Source organism: Heterodontus francisci, chromosome 1 (assembly GCF_036365525.1).
Source record: "Heterodontus francisci isolate sHetFra1 chromosome 1, sHetFra1.hap1, whole genome shotgun sequence".
In the NCBI taxonomy this organism is placed as follows: Eukaryota; Metazoa; Chordata; class Chondrichthyes; order Heterodontiformes; family Heterodontidae; genus Heterodontus; species Heterodontus francisci.
The window spans coordinates 6,683,984-6,704,431 of NC_090371.1; the positions used below are offsets into that span (position 1 = coordinate 6,683,984).

The window sequence follows — 20,448 nt, forward strand, 5'->3', positions numbered from 1 at the left end:
GGCCATTCGGCCCTTCGGGCCTGCTTCGCCATTCATTATGATCATGGCTGATCATCCAACTCAGTAACCTGTTCCCGCTTTCCCCCCATATCCTTTGATCCCTTTCACCCCAAGAAATATATCGAACTCCTTCTTGAAAGCATACAATATTTTGGCCTCAACTGTTTTCGGTGGTAGCAAATTCCACAGGCTCACCACTCTCTGGGTGAAGAAATTTCTCCTCATCTCAGTCCTGAAAGGTTTACCCTGTATCCTTAAACTATGATCCCTGGTTCTGGACTCCCCCACCATCGGGAACATCCTTCCTGCATCTACCCTGTCATGTCCTGTTAAAATTTTATAGGTTTCTATGAGATTCCCCCCTCACTCTTCTGAACTCCAGCGAATATAATCCTAACCGACTCAATCTCTCCTCATGCGTCAGTCCCACCATCCCAGGAATCAGTCTGGTAAACCTTCACTGCACTCCTTCCAGAGCAAGAACATCCTTCCTCAGATAAGGAGACCAAAACTGCACACAATATTCCAGGTGTGGCCTCACCAAGGCCCTGTATAATTGCAGCAAGACATCCCTGCTCCTGTACTCGAATCCTCTCGCTATGAAGGCCAACATACGCCTGTTGGATCTGCATGCTTACCTTCAGCGACTGGTGTACGAGAACACCCAGGTCTCGCTGCATATTCCCTTCTCTCAGTTTAGAGTCATTCAGATAATAATCTGCCTTCCTGTTTTTGCTACCAAAGTGGATAACCTCACATTTATTCACATTATACTGCATCTGCCATGCATTTGCCCACTCACTCAACTTATCCAAATCACCCTGAAGCTTCTCTGCATCCTCCTCACAACTCACCCTCCCACCCAGTTTGTGTCATCTGCAAATTTGGAGACATTACATTTAGTTCCCTCATCTAAATCATTAATATATATTGTGAATAGCTGGGGTCCTAGCACCAATCCCTGCGGTACCCCACTAGCCACTGCCTGCCATTCGGAAAAAGACCCGTTTATCCCTACTCTTTGTTTCCTATCTGCCAACCAATTTTCTATCCATCGCAATACACTACCCCCAATCCCATGAGCTTCAAGTTTACACGCTAATCTCTTATGTGGGACTTTGTCGAAAGCCTTCTGAAAGTCCAAATCAACCACATCCACTGACTGTCCCTCATCAACTCTACTAGTTACATCCTGGAAGAATTCTGGTAGATTTGTCAAGCATGATTTCCCTTTCGTAAATCCATGCTGACTCTGTCCGATTCTACCACTGTTCTCCAAGTGCTCTGCTGTAAAATCTTTGATAATGGACTCTAGAATTTTCCCCACTACCGACGTCAGTCTGACTGGTCTATAATTCCCTGCTTTCTCTCTACCTCCCTTTTTAAATAGTGGGGTTACATTAGCTACCCTCCAATCTGTAGGAACTGTTCCAGAGTCTATAGAATCTTGGAAGATGACCGCCAATGCATCCACTATTTCTCGGGCCACTTCCTTAAGTACTCTGGGATGTAGATTATCAGGCCCTGGGGATTTATCGGCCTTCAATCCCATCAATTTCCCTAACACCATTTCTCTACTAATACTGATTTCCTTCAGTTCCACCATCTCACTAAACCCTGTGTTCCCCAACATTTCTGGTATGATATTTGTGTTTTCCTTTGTGAAGACAGAACCAAAGTATGCATTTTGTTGGCCAGGCATTTCTTTATTCCCCATAATAAATTCCCCTGTTTCTGACTGTAAGGGACCCACATTTGTCTTCACCAATCTTTTTCCCTTCACATACCTCCCAAAACTTTTAGTCAGTTTTTATGTTCCCCGCAAGCTTACTCTCGTACTCTATTTTCCCCTTCTTAATCGATCCCTTGGTCCTCCTTTGCTGAATTCTAAACTGCTCCCAATCCTCAGGTCTGTTGTTTTTTCTGGCCAATTTATATGCCTCTTCCTTGGATCTAATGCTATCTCTAATTTCCCTTGTCAGCCATGGTTTGGCTACCTTTCCCGTTTTACTTTTGCGCCAGACAGCTTGAACAGCTTCGCTAGGGGCGCGGCAAGTTCTGGAGCACAGGTCTTCGGTACTATTGCCGGAATATTGTCAGGGCCCATAGCCTTTGCAATAACCAGTGCCTTCAGTCATTTCTTGATATCACGCAGAGTGAATTGAATTGGCTGAAGTCTGGCATCTGTGACGATGGGGACTTCAGGAGGAGGCCGAGATGGATCATCAAGTCGGCACTTCTGTCTGAAGATTGTTGCAAATGCTTCTGCCTTAACTTTCGCACTGATATGCTGGGCTCCCCCATCATTGAGGATATGGGGATATTTGTAGAGCCAACTCTTCCAGTTCGTTGTTTAATTGTCCACCATCATTCATGGCTGGATATGGCAGGACTGCAGAGCTTAGATCTGATCCGTTAGTTATGGGATCACTTAGCTCTGTCTATCGCATGCTGCTTATGCAGTTTAGCATGCAAGTAGTCCTGGGTTGTAGCTTCACCAGATTGACACCTCATTTTGAGGTATGCCTGATGCTGCTCCTGGAATGCCCTCCTGCACTCTTCATTGAACCAGGGTTGGTCTCCTGACTTGATGGTAATGGTAGAGTGGGGGATATGCCGGGCCATGAGGTTACAGATTGTTGTTGAGTACAATTCTGCTGCTGCTGATGGCCCACAGCGCCTCATGGATGCCCAGGTTTTGCATTGCTAGATCTGTTCAAAATCTATCCCATTTAGTACGGTGATAGTGCCACACAACACGATGTAGGGTATTCCTAAGGCATACTTGCCTTTGAGGGGGTGCAATGAAATTTCAATAGATTGAATCCTAGGACAGGAGTGGTATCCTACGAGGAGAGTTTGAATAGACTATATTCTTCAATGTTTAGAAGAATGAGAGGTGGTATCATCGAAAAGTTAAAATTCTTAGAGTGATTGACAGGGTAGATGCAGAGAGGCTGTTTTCCCTGGCTAAAGGGTCTAAAATTAGGGCGAACATAATCAGAATAAGGGGACTGAGATAAGGAAAAATTATTGTTTCACTCAGAGTTTTATGAATGTTGGGAATTCTTTACCCTAGAGGGCTGTGGATGATCAGTTGTTGAGTATATTCAAGAGTGAGATCCATAGTGTTTTAGACACAAAGGGAATCGTGGATATGGGACAGGGTGGGAAAATGGAATTGATGTTGACGATCAGCCATGATCTTATTGAGTGACAGAGCAAGCTTGATGGGCTGTATGACTGACTCCTGCTCCTATTTCTTATTATCATTATGCAAGGGATGCCCTAATAGCTTGAATGTTCATATAGATTCACACAGGAAAAGTAAAAAATGAATTCCTCTGGCCTGATCCACCAACTTTAACTACAGATAAACCCACAGGACATTTACCCAATGGCTCTCATCACTTATTGATATTCAGCCTGAAGCAAATGAAAAGGCAAGTTGACACCCACGAGACAATCATGGGCCAGACGTGGACGTGGTGCTAATCAATACATTTTATGTGCCATTAACAAGGGCTCTCTTTAAAGAGTCAAACACCCATATGCAATCCCTTGGTGAATTCCAATTGCTTTAACTTATGTTTCCTGCTGCTTCTACATGGTGGGTCCTGTGAGCCTTCAGCAGAGGTGGAGGAAGAGTCTTCCGATCCCGTCCTGAGTGATTTTGGCCGATATCTTCTGGGTTTTGAATAGCCTGCAGGCCCCACTAAAGACTGTGTCACCTGTACCTCTGTGGGGGAAGTTTTCAGCAATGGGGACACGATGCAGCATGTCGGATACTGAATCAATGTGGTCCCACTATTTAGAGATAAGCCAGGGAACTACAGACCAGTGAGTCTCACGTCAGTGGTAGGGAAACTATTGGAGAAAATTCTGAAGGAGAGAATCTATCTCCACTTGAAGAGGCAAAATTTGATTAGGAATAGCCAGCATGGCTTTGTCAGAGGGAGGTCATGCCTAACAAATTTGATTGAATTTTTTGAGCATGTGACCAGGTGTGTAGATGAAGGTAGTGCAGTTGATGTAGTTTACATGGATTTCAGCAAAGCCTTTGACAAGGTCCCACATGGGAGACTTATCAAGAAAGCAAATGCACATGGGATACAGGGTAACTTGATAAGGTGGATTCAAAATTGGCTTAGCTGTAGGAGACAGAGAGTGATGACAGACGGCTGTTTTAGTGACTGGAAGCCAGTGTCCAGTGGCGTACCACAGGGATCTGTGCTGGGTCCCCTATTGTTTGTCATTTATATAAACGACATAGATGACTATGTGGGGGGCAGGATCAGTAAGTTCGCGGATGACACAAAGATTGGCCAAGTGGTTAACAGTGAGGTGGAGTGTCTTAGGTTACAGGAAGATATAGACGGGATGGTCAAATGAGCAGAAAAGTGGCAGATGGAATTTAACGCTGAAAAGTGTGAGGTGATACACTTTGGAAGGAGTAATGTGACACGGAGGTATTCAATGAATGGCCTGACACTGGGAAGTTCCGAGCAACAAAGGCACCTTGGTGTGTTTGTCCATAGATCTCTGAAGGCAGAAGGGCAGGTTAATAGGGTGGTGAAAAAGGCATATGGGACACTTGCCTTTATCAATCGAAGCATAGATTACAAAAGCAGGGAGGCCATGTTGGAGTTGTACAGAACTTTGGTAAGGCCACAGCTGGAGTACTGTGTGCAATTCTGGTCGCCACATTATAGGAAGGATGTGATTGCACTGGAGGGGGTGCAGAGACGATTCACCAGGATGTTGCCTGGGATGGAACATTTAAGCTGTGAAGAGAGGTTGGATAGGCTTGGGTTGTTTTCGCTGGAGCAGAGAAGACTGAGAGGTGACCTGATCGAGGTATACAAGATTATAAGGGAATGGACAGGGTGGATAGGGAGCAGCTGTTCCCCTTAGTTGAAGGGTCAGTTACGAGGGGTCACATGTTTAAGGTGAGGGGTGGGAGGTTTAAGGGGGATTTGAGGAAGAACTTTTTTACCCAGAGGGTGGTGACGGTCTGGAATGCCCTGCCTGGGAGGGTGGTAGAGGCGGGTTGCCTCACATCCTTTAAAAAGTACCTGGATGAGCACTTAGCACGTCATAACATCCAAGGCTATGGGCCAAGTGCTGGCAAATGGGATTAGGTAGACAGGTCAGGTGTCTTTAATGCATCGGTGCAGACTCGATAGGTGTCTTCTGCACTGTATTATTCTGTGATTTTGTAAGTGGGGTAACGACTGAGAAACGGGTGTGCTTTGAGTGAAGTCCCACCTCCATGTCCACTGTCACCATCATTGCTCTCCTGGATCAATGTCACATCACTCCTCCCACTCCGCCCGAGACCAGCTTGCTGAAGACTCATTGTCAAGGAATCTTTTTTTTATTCATTTGTGGGATTTGGGCATCTCTGGCTAGGCCAGCATTTATTACCCATCCCTAATTGCCCTTGAACTGATTGGCTTGCTGGGCCATTTCAGAGGGTTTTTTTTTTAAGAGTTAACCACATTGCTATGGGTCTGGAGTCACATGTCGGCCAGTCCATGTAAGGATGGAAGATTTTCTTCCCTAAAGGACATTAGTGAACCAGATGGGTTTTTACAACAATTGACAATGATCACCACTCAACTAGCCTTTTTAATTCCAGATTTATTAATTAAATTCAAATTTCACCATCTGCCATGGTGGGATTCGCACCCACGTCCCCAGAGCATTAGCCTGGGGCTCTAGATGACTAATCCAGTGACATTACCACTATGCCACGGCCTCTGTCATCCTGCTCAAGGTGCCAGACATCTCCTGCATGGCTTTGGTCATTGCCTGCATAGAGGTGGCCAGTCTAACCATGGCAGGCATTCTCGTAATTACCAGCAACATCTATCCACTAATATTGGAGCTGGACTTTCCTCTATCTTTCTCCTTCACGATGATGGTCTCCGAGGTTCAGCATCCGTGTCCAGCTGAGCAGAGTTTGGAGAGGATTGCACTCCCTGACATGGACTCTCCACAGCTGTCCCTGGCACCAGTGTCTGTGTCTGTTCACTTGTGATTGTGAATCACCAGGTAAAAACCCAAGTAACCCTCTAACTGGACCCACTGAAGTGCAAGTATTTACACTGGTGCATGGCTGCCTGTCTTGTAACTGTGTACCCTCAAAAGGAATGAGGCCTTTATTCTCTGGAGTTTAGAAGAATGAGAGGTAAAGGCCTGCTACCCAACCCGAACCCGACAGGACCTGACGACGTGTTGGGTTCGGGTCGGGTCAGGTCGGGATGCTCTTCCGGGTCTGGCTTCCGGGCTCGGGTCGGGTCGGGCCGGGTCCTGGTCGGTCTGGGTCCGGGTTGGGCCGGACACACACAGTAAGAAGTGTTGAAAGTGAAAAAACCTAGCTGAGCTGGGAATCCGGGACGTCAAAGAGGGAAACTCTGAGTCTGTGCTGCGTCTATGACGTCATCACGCTCATGCTGCAGCTTCCTGAAGATTGGGAGTCGCAAGGTAGATAAAGGGAATATTCCGGTGGTCGGGTTGGGCTCGGGTCGGGTCGGGTCGGGTCTGGTCGGGCCGAGTCAGCTCGGGTCTGATGTAGTTCTGTCGGGTTTTTTTTCCCCCGACCTGAGCAAGCCTTTAATGAGAGGTGATCTCATTCAAACATACAAAATGTTTACAGGGCTCAACAGGAAGGATGTTTCACCTGGTTGGAGAGTCTAGAACCAGGGAACACAGTCTCAGAATAAGCGGCAGGTCATTTAGGACTGAGGTGAGGAGGAATTTTTCCACTTAGATGCTGGTGCATCTTTGGAATTCTCTGCCCCAGAGGGCTGTGTTCAATTGTTCAGTATCTTCAAGACAGAGATTGATAGATTTCTACTTATTAACAACATGAAGGGATACAGGGATAGTGCAGGAAAATGGTGTTGAAGTAGAAGATCAGGCATGATCTCATTGAATGGCGGAGAGGGCTCGAAGGGCTGAATGGCCTACTCCTGCTTCTATTTCTTATGTTCTCTAAGGAATTGTCATCGGGCATGTGAACAGTCTTTTGCCCTATGCCTGAATTCCCTGGAAGACACAAGGGATCTGAATTAGTCCTGGAAAAGTGACAACGTGGACAATTGCCTACCATACTCAGGCTTCTCACAGTTCAATCGTTGATGAAATAAAGTAAGCATGTGTGCCAGATATATTTTTTATTTTGTTGCCAGATATCTGCACGTTCCCAGTTTCCCCATCTCCGCTGATGTACCACTCACCACCACGGTCTTTTCCTCTGCTATTGCAAGCTGCACAATTTGTGGTAGTTCACCTCCAATCCTCTCCCTTGCCCTCTCGTCTACTACAAGGACCCGTAAGTGACTGAAGGTCAGGCATTCATTTGATGGATGCAGTGCATTCAGCACAGTGACTATCAGACAGATACATCACACTGAAAAAGAACTGTGTTGAGTGGTAATTTTTGATGGATACACGAAAAGTGAGAAAGTGCATAGAAAGCAAAATAATAGGTGCTGTTGAAACCCACGACCTCTCCCACCGAGAAGGACAAGGGCAGCAGATGCATGGGGAACACCACCACCTGCAAGTTCTCCTCCAAGCCACACACCATCTTGGAACTATATCGCCGTTCCTTCACTGCCACTGGGTCAAAATCCTGGAACTCCCTTCCTAACAGCACTGTGGGTCTACCTACTCCACATGGACTGCAGCGGTTCAAGAAGGCAGCTCACCACCACCTTCTCAAGGGCAATTAGGGATGGGCAATAAATGCTGGCCTGGCCAGCAACACCCACATCCCACGAATGAATAGAAAACAAGTGGGTGTGAGGAAAGATGTGATGGAGTACACTTGGCAAGACAGAGTGGGTGCTGGGGGTTGGAGGATTAAGGTGTTATTCCCCACATTGTAGGTAAATCAGTAAATGTACTCACTTTTCCTGACCTGATTAGGTCATTAAATCACTTCCTGCGCTGCACCCAAGACTAGGGCAAAATGTCCCAGCTGCTCACCTACTCTGTCACCTCCAATTACGCCTTCTTGATAACAGCACCAGAGTTCTTCTTTCATTTCTGGGGAAATGTATCTCCCTCATGCTCCTGATGGCTCCCAGTAGTAATTTAAGGGAAGCATCAATGAATCTGGGTGCTGCCTTTGCTCTTCACGCATTCATGTTAAACACCTCCTATTTCCTCTAATTTCCATCTACGCATTGGATCTTTAATTAGTTGAATTGAGATCATATTGTGCAGGTGTGCATCACCCCCGCTGCACAACTTGAAGACACAAAACCCAGGAAGAAAAATGTAACCAATCAAGTTTAAATCAGAGAATCTTATCCACTGAGGTTTCTTCTGGATTTGACTCATGCAAAATCCACCCTTTCTTTGTATTAAGATTGGGCCTAAGTGTTCAGTGTTGCTGATCCAAAATAATGATCACAACTAGGATTTGAAATTCAATTCGGAACCAATCCTATACTTAAATGTACCCTCTGTGTTGCAGGAAATATAAGTACAAGTTTTTAGTTTGCCACGGCATTCAGACTTCCTATCACTTCAAGGATAAGGAGGATATGTAGGTCCCGACAAGGAGCACTTTCACATTACCATTCATCTGACTCCTCCTTACCTGAGGACTGCCACAGTCACATTCCTCGTTAGCCTCCACAAACAGGTTGCCACAACTGGGACCTCCAACCAACATTCCAACGTCTGGCCTATTGTACAGACAGATCCCAGAACCGAGCGTCAGGCTTCTCACCAAATCGTCTCGGCTACAGCTGCTAAATGACGTTGGCAATGCGTGACTGAGGTAAGAAAACATGAGAGTGTCAAAGGGGAAAGTGTTCAAGAAAAAACTCAGAGAAGGAAGCAAACTCCACATATATTTCCTCAACAATACCTTCCAAACCCATGACCTTTCCCACCTAGAAGGACAGGAACAGCTGATGCATGGGAACACCACCACCTGCAAGTTCCCCTCCGTCACGCACCATCCTGACTTGGAACTATATCGCTGCCTTTCCTTCATCATCACTGGTCATAATCATGGAACTCCTTCCCCAAACGCACTGTGGGAGTATTTTCACCAAAAGGACTACAGCATTTATTTTTTATTTGCTCATGGGATGTGGGTGTCACTGGCCAGGCCAGCATTTATTGCCCATCCCTAAGTGCCCTTGAGGTGGTGGTGAGCTGCCTTCTTGAACCACTGCAGTCCTTGGGGTGTATTTTAAAGGCACGTCAATAAAAAAAGGTTGGTATGGGAATAGGGCCATTAGAGAGCGACAGGATAATACCACGGGTGACAATAGAGAGAAGGCAGAAATATTAAATAATTATTTAGCTTCAGTATTTGCCAGGGAGATAGAACAGGTAGACATGACATTGAATGATGAGTTGAGCAATGTGATAAGTGCATTTAAAATAAAAAGGAAATGTACTGAATACACTAATCAAACCCAAAGAGCATAAAACCCCTGGTCCAAATAGATTGCATCCATGCATTTCAAAGAAGCTAGGGAAGAGATAGCAGAGGCATTATCACACAAATTAAATAGTTCTTTAGAAAAAGGTGTGGTGCTGGAGGACTGGCAGATACCAAACATAATACCTATATTTAAGAAGGGCAACAGAATTTCAGACCAGTCAGCTTAATATCAGTGACAGGAAAAATAAAATAATGAATATTCAACATTGATTTCAAAATGCAAAAGCTTGCTTGCTCGACCTTATCGAATTCTTTAAGGAGGTAATGGAGGGAGTAGACAATGGTAATGCCCGCTTGATTGGCACCTCATCCACTACCATCAGCCTTCACTCCCTCCACCACCGACGCACAGTGGCAGCAGTGTGTACCATCTACAAGATGCACTGCAGCAACTCACCAAGGCTCCTTTGACAGCATCTTCCAAACCCACGACCTCTACCACCTCAAAGGACAAGCGCTGCAGATGCATGGGAACACCACCACCTGCAAGGTCCCCTCCAAGTCACACACCATCCTGACTTGGAACTATATCGCCGTTCCTTCACTGTTGCTGACTCAAAATCCTGGAACTCCCTTCCTAACAGCACTGTGGGTGTACCTACCCCACATGGACTGCAGCGGTTCAAGAAGGCAGCTCACCTCCACCTTCTCAAGGGCAATTAGGGATGGGCAACAAATGCTGTCCACATCCAACGAACAAATAAAAAAAAGTTGATGCAATTTAAAAAAGGCCTTCGATAATGCACCTCACAATAGACTAATGAATAAAGCCAGCGAATGTGGAGTTGGGGGACAAGTCGCAGAATGGATTGCGAGCTGGCTTCAACTCAGAAAGCAGAGAGTGCGAGTAAAGGATAGTTATTCAGAGTAGCAGAGGGGAAGAAGTGGTTCCATTAGAATCAGTACTGGGACCACTGCTGTTCAGAATTTACATTCACAATTTGGACTTGGGAATCAAAATCTCAACTTCTCAGGATGACATTAATAAACTTGCAGATTGAGCAAATAATTGCAAATGAAGTTCAACATGGATAAATGAGGCAATATATTCTGGTTGGAAGAAAAGGAAGACCAATTATTACTTGTAAGTGCGAGTCCAGGTAGGATAAAGGAACAAAGGAACTTCGGAGTACAAATAGAACCATAGAAAAATTATGGCACAGAAGGAGGCCATTCAGCCCTTCGTTTCTGCGCCGGCTGAAAAAACCAACCTCCCAATCTAATCCCAGTTTCCAGCACCTGGTCTGTAGCCTTGCCGGTTCCAGCACTTCAGGTGCAGGTCCAGGTACCTTTTAAATGTTTTGAGGGTTTCTGCCTCCACCACAATTCCTGGCAGTGAATTCCAGACACCCACCACCCTCTGGGTGAAAAAGTTTTCCTCATGTTCCCTCTAATCCTTCTACCAATCACCTTAAATCTGTGCCCCTGGTAATTGACCTCTCCGCTAGGGGAAACAGGTCCTTCCTGTCTACTCTATCTGGGCCCCTCATAATTTTGTACACCTCAATAATGTCACCCCTCAGCCTCCTCTGTTCTAAGGAAAACAACCCAAGTCTATCCAATCTTTCCTTATAGCTGCAATTTTCAAACCCTGTCAACATTCTTTTAAATCTCCTCTGTACTCTCTCCAGAGCAATTATGTCCTTCCTGTAATGTGGTGACCAGAACTGTACGCAATACTCCAGCTGTGGCCTAACCAGTGTTTTATACAGTTCCAGCATTACATCCCTGCTTTTGTATTCTATACCTCGGCCAATAAAGGAAGGCATTCCATATGCCTTCTTCACCACTCTATCTACCTGTCCTGTCACCATCAGGGACCTGTGGACATGCACTCCAAAGTCTCTCACTTCTATCCCTCTCAATATCCTCCCATTTATTGTGTCTTCCCTTGCTTTGTTTGCCCTCCCCAAATGCATTACCTCACATTTATCTGGATTGGATTCCATTTGCCACTTTTCCGCCCACTCAACCAAACCATTGATATCATTCTGGAGTCTACAGCTATCCTCTTCACTATCAAATACACGGCCAATTTTTGTGTCATCAGAAAATTTTCCAATCATGCCTCCCACATTTAAGTCCAAATCATCAAAAATATCACAAACAGCAAGGAATCCAACATTGAGCCCTGTGGAACACCACTGGAAACCACTTTCCATTCACAGAAACATCTGTCGACAACTACCCTTTGTTTCCTGTCACTGAGTCAATTCTGGATCCAACCTGCCACCTTTCCCTGTATCCCTCCTCCTCATAGTTGCCTTACCTGCAATATTGCAATCATGACATAATGGGAGGAATTAAATTTTCCTCCAGGCTCGGTTCTTTTGGGAATATAAGTCATCCTATCAGCCCTGTCTTAGTGCTAGAATGGGTTCATTCTTGCTGTTAGATGGTACAGTGGGAATGAGATCTACCAACACCAGACACACTGTTGGAATGTGTTTCTCACCCTTCTGATGCTTTCATGATGCAGCCAGCATTCGCGTTTGAACAAATACAATTCCGTGATGCACTATCATGTGCCATTCCCAGATTGTGTCCCATCTCATGGGCGAGCGTCACAGCAACAGCCAAAAAGCTCGGTCGGCTGTCCTAAGAGGAACAGAAGGAACAACATCATCCTCGAACTCCAGTAATAAGACACTGCATCGACTGGTTAGCAAAACCTTCATTATACTCATACTCAGACAGCCCCTCTTACACGTTCCCTCTTACACACTCTCAGGTACATCATCATGTGTTGTTGCAAACATTGGTGGGGAGGACTTTAACTATTGGGGAGGCAAGTACAGTGTCGGCCCAACCCAGGAACAGCAGCCATTTAATATCTGGCCCTCATTAAAATGCCACTGACCAATATCCTGTCTGTAGGCGGCAAGTGGCAGCTCGCTGAGCCGAAGGGAAGCGTGGGGACGACTAGGGGAATAATGGGGTTTCTGGGTTGGTCCAACAGGGAAAACCAATACTCCTGCTACTGCTGGCTCCACAAAGGGAAGATTTAAACTCACTTTACAAGGGCTTTGTCTGCTCCGAACAGGTTGTTGCCGTTGGTTCAACATGTACTGGCAAAACAAGACCACGATTCATGTAATTTTTCACCCACTCCATTTGACCTCACCTTAAAACTCCCCCATAATCTGACTGTTACGGAGGGCAAGTTTCAACAAGTCTTCCCCTGTTTTGAAATTGTAACTTTGGTGAATCTTTGGCAAAAACCTACAGTCTCACAGATACAGTCATTGAGTCGTACAGCATAGAAACAGGCCATTCAGCCCACCACGTCCATGCCGACCATAATGCCTATCTATACTAATCCCACCTGCCTGCATTAATTCCATATCCCTCTAAAACCTTGCTCATTCAAGTACCTGTCCATATGCCTCTTAAATGTCGCTACTGTTCCTGCCTCCACCACCTCCTCAGGCAGCTCATTCCAGATAACCACTATTCTTTTATTTACCCATTTGATCCCCTTTAAACCTCCTCCCTCTCACCCTAATTCTATGCCCTCTAGTTTTAGTCACCCCTACCATGGGAAACAGACTCTGGCTATCTACTCTATCTATGCCTCTCATAATTTTATATACCTCAATCATGTCCCCTCTCAACCTCCTTCGCTCCAGGGAAAACAGACCCAGCCTATTCAATCTCTCTTTATAACTCAAGCCCTCCAAACCAGGCAACATCCTTGTGAATCTTTTCTGCACCCTCTCTAGCTTAATCACATCTTTCCTGTAGTGCGGCGACCAGAACTGCACACAGTACTCCAAATGCGGCCTAACCAACGTTATGTACAACTGTAACATGACGTCCCAACTCTTGTACTCAATGACATTAATGTTCAGTCTCTCTCATTCAGACTGGACCCTGATTTAACTTGGAATGTGAGTGTGATGTGCAGAGCCAGGGAGACTGAGCAGTGCCCCGTCGAGAACAGGCATCAGGCAGGAGGTCGTTTGGACTTTCAGACCATGGGAGCATCAACTGGGAAAGAATTACATGAAAATTGGCAGGAATGGAGTTTCAGCCAAGGGAACAGTTCTGAGCAATAAGGCAAGTGATGATGAGGAGGGGAGTGCAAGCTGGAGTAAGGGGAGTGAAGCTGGGGGAAAAGGGAGTGAAGTCGGGGGAAAAGGGAGTGAAGCCGGGGGAAAAGGGAGTGAAGCCGGGGGAAGGGGAGTGAAGTTGGGGGAAGGGGAGTGAAGCCGGGGGAAGGGGAGTGAAGCTGGGGGAAGGGGAGTGAAGTTGGGGAAGGGGAGTGAAGCCAGGGGAAGGGGAGTGAAGCTGGGGAAGGGGAGTGAAGCTGGGGGAAGGGGAGTGAAGTTGGGGAAGGGGAGTGAAGCTGGGGGAAGGGGAGTGAAGTTGGGGAAGGGGAGTTAAGCCTAAGCATTTTGAGATACCCTGAGGAGCATTTCAAATGATACTAACGGACCACAGCATTTAAATATTAACTAATTCATGCCTGCCCGCGCTAAGTGTTAGCTGACGATGCCACAAACCTGACAGTTAAAATAGCAGTGGGCATGAACACATAGGGAATGCTGTGGATAGCACCTGAGCACCATTTTATCCGCAGGTTGGGCTGTCTTACAATCAGCCCTTCCATCTCACTCACACTTAGTCTTTTACTCACATTGTCTTGTCCACACACTCAGTCTCTGGCTCAGATTCAGGGATGGGTTGTGTGGAGGGGTCAGGGCTCCCGGCACCAGGCCGAAAAGGCTGGGGAAACCCTGCCTCGGCCTTTTCATGCCTCCCCAGAGCAAACTTCCGTCATTTTTCTGCCTAAGTATCCTGCACCGGGATCTCTGTCCTTTTAAAGACGGGGATCCCGCGTCCAAGAGCTGCCGTTCGCCCGTCACAGGACCAGCAGTATCGGCAGCGCCACTGGTTCTGCAGAGACCTTGGACCCAGGCCCAGCCCTGGACTCCCACACCTCATCAGTTAAGTGAGGTGGTGTTGCCGAGGCCAATATAGAAGGCCCCAGTGAGGGGGAGTGGGCCTGATGTCCAGGGGGAGGGGTGGCCATGGAGGTGGAGGATTTGCTGGCGAGGCTCCTCCATGGGCCACAGATTAGCCATGGAGGAGGACCGCATCCCCCACCCCAAAACCTGCAGGAAGGGAGCCTCATTTTACAAGACACCTTCCTCAGGTGGCAGAGGCAACCGCTCCCCCAACCCCCCCCCCCACCAACCCCGCCACTGGTTAAATCCCAGTGGCAGCACGAAGAGGTCCTAAAGTAGCTGTTAATAGGCCAATTAAAGGCCTCAACTGGCCTCTGGGCAGGAGGTTTGCCATCGGCCTATCCTGCCCCCGGCTAAATTGCTTAGCGACAGGGCAAGGTTGGGCCCTCCGCCCCCTCTCGTAATTCTATGCCCCCCCACCACCTCCGATCCCTGCCTCAGGGGGGCCCATAAAATCCAGGCCTCAGTCTCACTCACAGCCAGCCTCACACCCAGCCTCTATCTCGCTCACTCACAGCCTCTCGCTCACATTCAATGGGGGGGATTTTATGGAGGTGAAGGGGTCTTGGCCACCGGTTGAAGAGCAGGCAAGAGCCCTGCGTCACCTCTTCTTGGGCAGACCCACTGCATCACATGTCAATCAGGCACTTAACTTGGCCGCAGCAGGTCTTCCCCGGGATTAAGGACACTGGTGACAGACGTATTGCTTGCTGAGAGCTGCCAATCAGAGGCCAATCGGAGGCCAATCAGAGGCCAATCAGAGGCCAATCAGAGGCCAATCGGAGGCCAATCAGAGGCCAATCGGAGGCCAATCAAAGGCCAATCAAAGGCCAATCAGAGGCTAATTGGAGGCCAATCTTCCCTTGCCTCCCTCAGTATTCTAGGGTAGATCCCATCAGGCCCTGGGGATTTATCGATAAACAGAGTTGTTATCTCTGGGTTGTTGCCCGTGCCACGTGCTAGCGAAGCGAGGAATAGGGAGAGAGAGGAGTTGAACACGTGGCTGCAGGGATGGTGTAGGAGGGAGGGTTTTGGTTTCCTGGATAATTGGGGTTCTTTCTGGGGTAGGTGGGACCTCTACAAACAGGATGGTCTTCACCTGAACCAGAGGGGTACCAACATCCTGGGGGGGAGATTTGCTAGTGCTCTTCGGGGGGGTTTAAACTAATTCAGCAGGGGAATGGGAACCTAAATTGTAGTTCCAGTGTACAGGATGTTGAGAGTAGTGAGGTCAGGGATAAGGTGACAAGGACGCAAGAGGGCACTGGCAAGCAAGAACTTGGTTTAAAGTGTGTCTACTTCAATGCCAGGAGCATCCGGAATAAGGTGGGTGAGCTTGCAGCATGGGTTGGTACCTGGGATCTCGATGTTGTGGCCATTTCGGAGACATGGGTAGAGCAGGGGCAGGAATGGATGTTGCAGGTTCCGGGATTTAGATGTTTCAGTAAGAACAGAGAGGATGGTACAAGAGGGGGGGGTGTGGCATTGCTAATCAAGGAGAGTATTACAGCGGCAGAAAGGACGTTAGAGGACTCGTCTACTGAGGTAGTATGGGCCGAGGTTAGACACAGGAGAGGAGAGGTCACCCTGTTGGGAGTCTTCTATAGACCTCCGAATAGTTCCAGAGATGTAGAGGAAAGGATAGCGAAGATGATTCTCGACAGGAGCGAGAGTAACAGGGTAGTTGTTATGGGGGACTTTAACTTTCCAAATATTGACTGGAAATACTATAGTTCGAGTACTTTAGATGGGTCAGTTTTTGTCCAGTGTGTGCAGGAGGGTTTTCTGACACAGTATGTGGACAGGCCAACCAGGGGCGATGCCACATTGGATTTGGTACTGGGTAATGAACCCGGCCAGGTGTTAGATTTAGATGCAGGTGAGCACTTTGGTGATAGTGATCACAATTCGGTTAGGTTTACCTTAGCGATGGGCAGGGACAGGTATATACCGCAGGGCAAGAATTATAGCTGGGGGAAAGGAAATTATGATGCGATTAGGCAAGATTTAGGATGCGTAGGATGGGGAAGGAAACTGCAGGGGATGGGCACAATCGAAATGTGGAGCTTATTCAAGGAGCAGCTACTGTGTGTCCTTGATAAGTATGTACCTGTCAGGCAGGGAGTAAGTTGTCGAGCAAGGGAGCCGTGGTTTACTAAAGAAGTTGAAGTGCTTGTCAAGAGGAAGAAGAAGGCTTATGTTAGGATGAGACATGAAGGCTCAGTTAGGGCGCTTGAGAGTTACAAGCTAGCCAGGAAGGATCTAAAGGGAGAGCTAAGAAGAGGAAGGAGAGGACACGAGAAGTCATTGGCGGATAGGATCAAAGAAAACCCTAAGGCTTTCTATAGGTATATCAGGAATAAAAGAATGACTAGAGTTAGATTAGGGCCAATCAAGGATAGTAGTGGGAATTTGTGTGTGGAATCAGAGGAGATAGGGGAAGCATTAAATGAATATTTTTCGTCAGTATTTACAGTAGAGAAAGAAAATGTTGTCGAGGAGAATACTGAGATTCAGACTACTAGGCTAGATGGGATTGAGGTTCACAAGGAGGAGGTGTTAGCAATTTTGGAAAGTGTGAAAATAGATAAGTCCCCTGGGCCAGATGGGATTTATCCTAGGATTCTCTGGGAAGCTAGGGAGGAGATTGCAGAGCCTTTGTCCTTGATCTTTATGTCATCATTGTCGACAGGAATAGTGCCGGAAGACTGGAGGATAGCAAATGTTGTCCCCTTGTTCAAGAAGGGGAGTAGAGACAGCCCTGGTAATTGTAGACCTGTGAGCCTTACTTCGGTTGTGGGTAAAATGTTGGAAAAGGTTATAAGAGACAGGATTTATAATCATCTTGAAAAGAATAAGTTCATTAGCGATAGTCAGCACGATTTTGTGAAGGGTAGGTCATGCCTCACAAACCTTATTGAGTTTTTCGAGAAGGTGACCAAACAGGTGGATGAGGGTAAAGCAGTGGATGTGGTGTATATGGATTTCAGTAAGGCGTTTGATAAGGTTCCCCACGATAGGCTATTGCAGAAAATACGGAAGTATGGGGTTGAAGGTGATTTAGAGCTTTGGATCAAAAATTGGCTAGCTGAAAGAAGACAGAGGGTGGTGGTTGATGGCAAATGTTCATCCTGGAGTTTAGTTACTAGTGGTGTACCACAAGGATCTGTTTTGGGGCCACTGCTGTTTGTCATTTTTATAAATGACCTGGAAGAGGGTGTAGAAGGGTGGGTTAGTAAATTTGCGGATGACACGAAGGTCGGTGGAGTTGTGGATAGTGCCGAAGGATGTTGTAGGGTACAGAGGGACATAGATAGGCTGCAGAGCTGGGCTGAGAGATGGCAAATGGAGTTTAATGCGGAAAAGTGTGAGGTGATTCACTTTGGAAGGAGTAACAGGAATGCAGAGTACTGGGCTAATGGGAAGATTCTTGGTAGTGTAGATGAGCAGAGAGATCTTGGTGTCCAGGTACATAAATCCCTGAAAGTTGCTACCCAGGTTAATAGGGCTGTTAAGAAGGCATATGGTGTGTTAGCTTTTATTAGTAGGGGGATCAAGTTTCGGAGCCACGAGGTCATGCTGCAGCTGTACAAAACTCTGGTGAGGCCGCACCTGGAGTATTGCGTGCAGTTCTGGTCACCGTATTATAGGAAGGATGTGGAAGCTTTGGAAAGGGTGCAGAGGAGATTTACTAGGATGTTGCCTGGTATGGAGGGAAGGTCTTACGAGGAAAGGCTGAGGGACTTGAGGTTGTTTTCGTTGGAGAGAAGGAGGAGGAGAGGTGACTTAATAGAGACATATAAGATAATCAGAGGGTTAGATAGGGTGGATAGTGAGAGTCTCTTTCCTCGGATGGTGATGGCAAACACGAGGGGACATAGCTTTAAGTTGAGGGGTGATAGATATAGGACAGATGTTAGAGGTAGTTTCTTTACTCAGAGAGTAGTAGGGGCGTGGAACGCCCTGCCTGCAACAGTAGTAGACTCGCCAACCTTAAGGGCATTTAAGTGGTCATTGGATAGACACATGGATGAAAATGGAATAGTGTAGGTCAGATGGTTTCACAGGTCGGCGCAACATCGAGGGCCGAAGGGCCTGTACTGCGCTGTAATGTTCAAATTCTAATTCTAATGCTTTGCAAGACACCCAACACCTCCTCCTTTTTGATAATGAGATGACTGAGACTATCTGCACTCCCTTCCCTCGGCTCATCATCCACCAAGTCCTTCTCTTTGGTGAATACTGATGCAAAGTACTCATTTAGCACCTCGCCCATTTCCTCTGGCTCCACACATAGATTCCCATCTCTGTCCTTGAGTGGGCCATCCCTTTCCCTGGTTCCCCTCTTGCTCTTTATATATGTATAAAAAGCCTTGGGATTTTCCTTAATCCTGTTTGCCAATGACTTTTCATGACCCCTTTTAGCCCTCCTGACTCCTTGCTTAAGTTCCTTCCTGCTGTCTTTATATTCCTCAAGTGCTTCATCTGTTCCTCGCCTTCCAGCCCTTACAAATGCTTCCTTTTTCTTTTTGACTAGGCTCACAATATCCCATGTTATCCAAGCTTCCCGAAACTTGCCAAACTTGTCTTTCTTCCTCACAGGAACATACTGGTCCTGGATTCTAATCAGCTGACATTTGAAAGACTCCCACATGTCAGATGTTGATTTACCCTCAAACAGCCGCCCCCAATCTAAATTCTTCAGTTCCTGCCTAATATTGTTCTCATTAGCCTTCCCCCAATTTACCACCTTCACCCGAGGACTACTCTTATCCTTATCCACAAGTACCTTAAAACTTATGGAATTATGGTCACTGCTCCCGAAATGCGCCCCCACTGAAACTTCGACCACCTTGCCGGGCTCATTCCCCAATACCAGGTCCAGAATGGCCCCATCCCTAGTTGGACTATCTACATACTGTTTCAAGAAGCCCTCCTGGATGCTCCTTACAAATTCTGCCCCATCCAAGCCCCGAGCACTAAGTGAGTCCCAGTCAATATAGGGGAAGTTAAAATCACCCACCACCACAACCCTGTTACCTTTACATCTTTCCAAAATCTGTCTACATATCTGCTCCTCAACCTCCCGCTGGCTGTTGGGAGGCCTGTAGTAAACCCCCAACATCGTGACTGCACCCTTCCTATTCCTGAGCTCCACCCATATTGCCTCGCTGCACGACCCCTCTGAGGTGTCCTCCCGCAGTACAGCTGTGATATTCTCCTTAACAAGTAATGCAACTCCCCCACCCCTTTTACATCCCCCTCTATCCCGCCTGAAGCTTCGAAAGCCTGGAACATTTAGCTGCCAATCCTGCCCTTCCCTCAACCAAGTCTCTGTAATAGCAACAACATCATATTTCCAAGTACTAATCCAAGCTCTAAGTTCATCTGCCTTACCTGTTATACTTCTCGCATTGAAACAAATGCACTTCAGACCACCAGTCCCGCTGTGCTCAGCAACATCTCCCTGCCTGCTCTTCCTCTTAGTCTTACTGGCCTTATTTACTATGTCTTCCTCATTTATTTCACTAGCTGTCCTACTGCTCTGGTTCCCACCGCCCTGCCACACTAGTTTAAACCCTCCCGAGTGACGCTAGCAAACCTTGCAGCCAGGATGTTAGTGCCCTTCCAGTTTAGATGCAACCCGTCCTTCTTGTACAGGTCCCACCTGTCCCTGAAGAGATCCCAATGGTCCAGATATCTGAAACCCTCCCTTCTACACCAGCTGCTCATCCACATGTTTAGCTGCACTATCTTCCTATTTCTAGTCTCACTGGCACGTGGCACAGGGAGTAATCCAAAGATTACAACCCGAGAGGTCCTGTTTTTTAACTTGCTACCTAACTCCCTAAACTCCCCCTGCAGGACCTCATCACTCTTCCTGCCTATGTCATTAGTACCGATGTGTACCACAACCACTGGCTGTTCACCCTCCCCCTTCAGAATGCCCCCTGTCCGTTCAGAGACATAAGCTGCATAAGAAGTTATTCGGTCAGGTGA

General features: G+C 47.0%; 1 protein-coding gene across 1 annotated transcript in view; it reads right to left on the reverse strand.

Moving 5' to 3' along the window:
- The window catches only part of LOC137377644 (disintegrin and metalloproteinase domain-containing protein 12-like), a 369,827-nt gene that overhangs the window by 125,064 nt on the left and 224,315 nt on the right, over positions 1–20,448 (reverse strand). Inside the window, exons 11-12 of the mRNA XM_068047522.1 lie at positions 11,934–12,076; positions 8,618–8,795 (exon numbers count right to left, since the gene is read on the reverse strand). Of these exons, the coding sequence (XP_067903623.1) occupies positions 8,618–8,795; positions 11,934–12,076 (321 nt within the window). The remainder of the gene's footprint in view (positions 1–8,617; positions 8,796–11,933; positions 12,077–20,448) is intronic.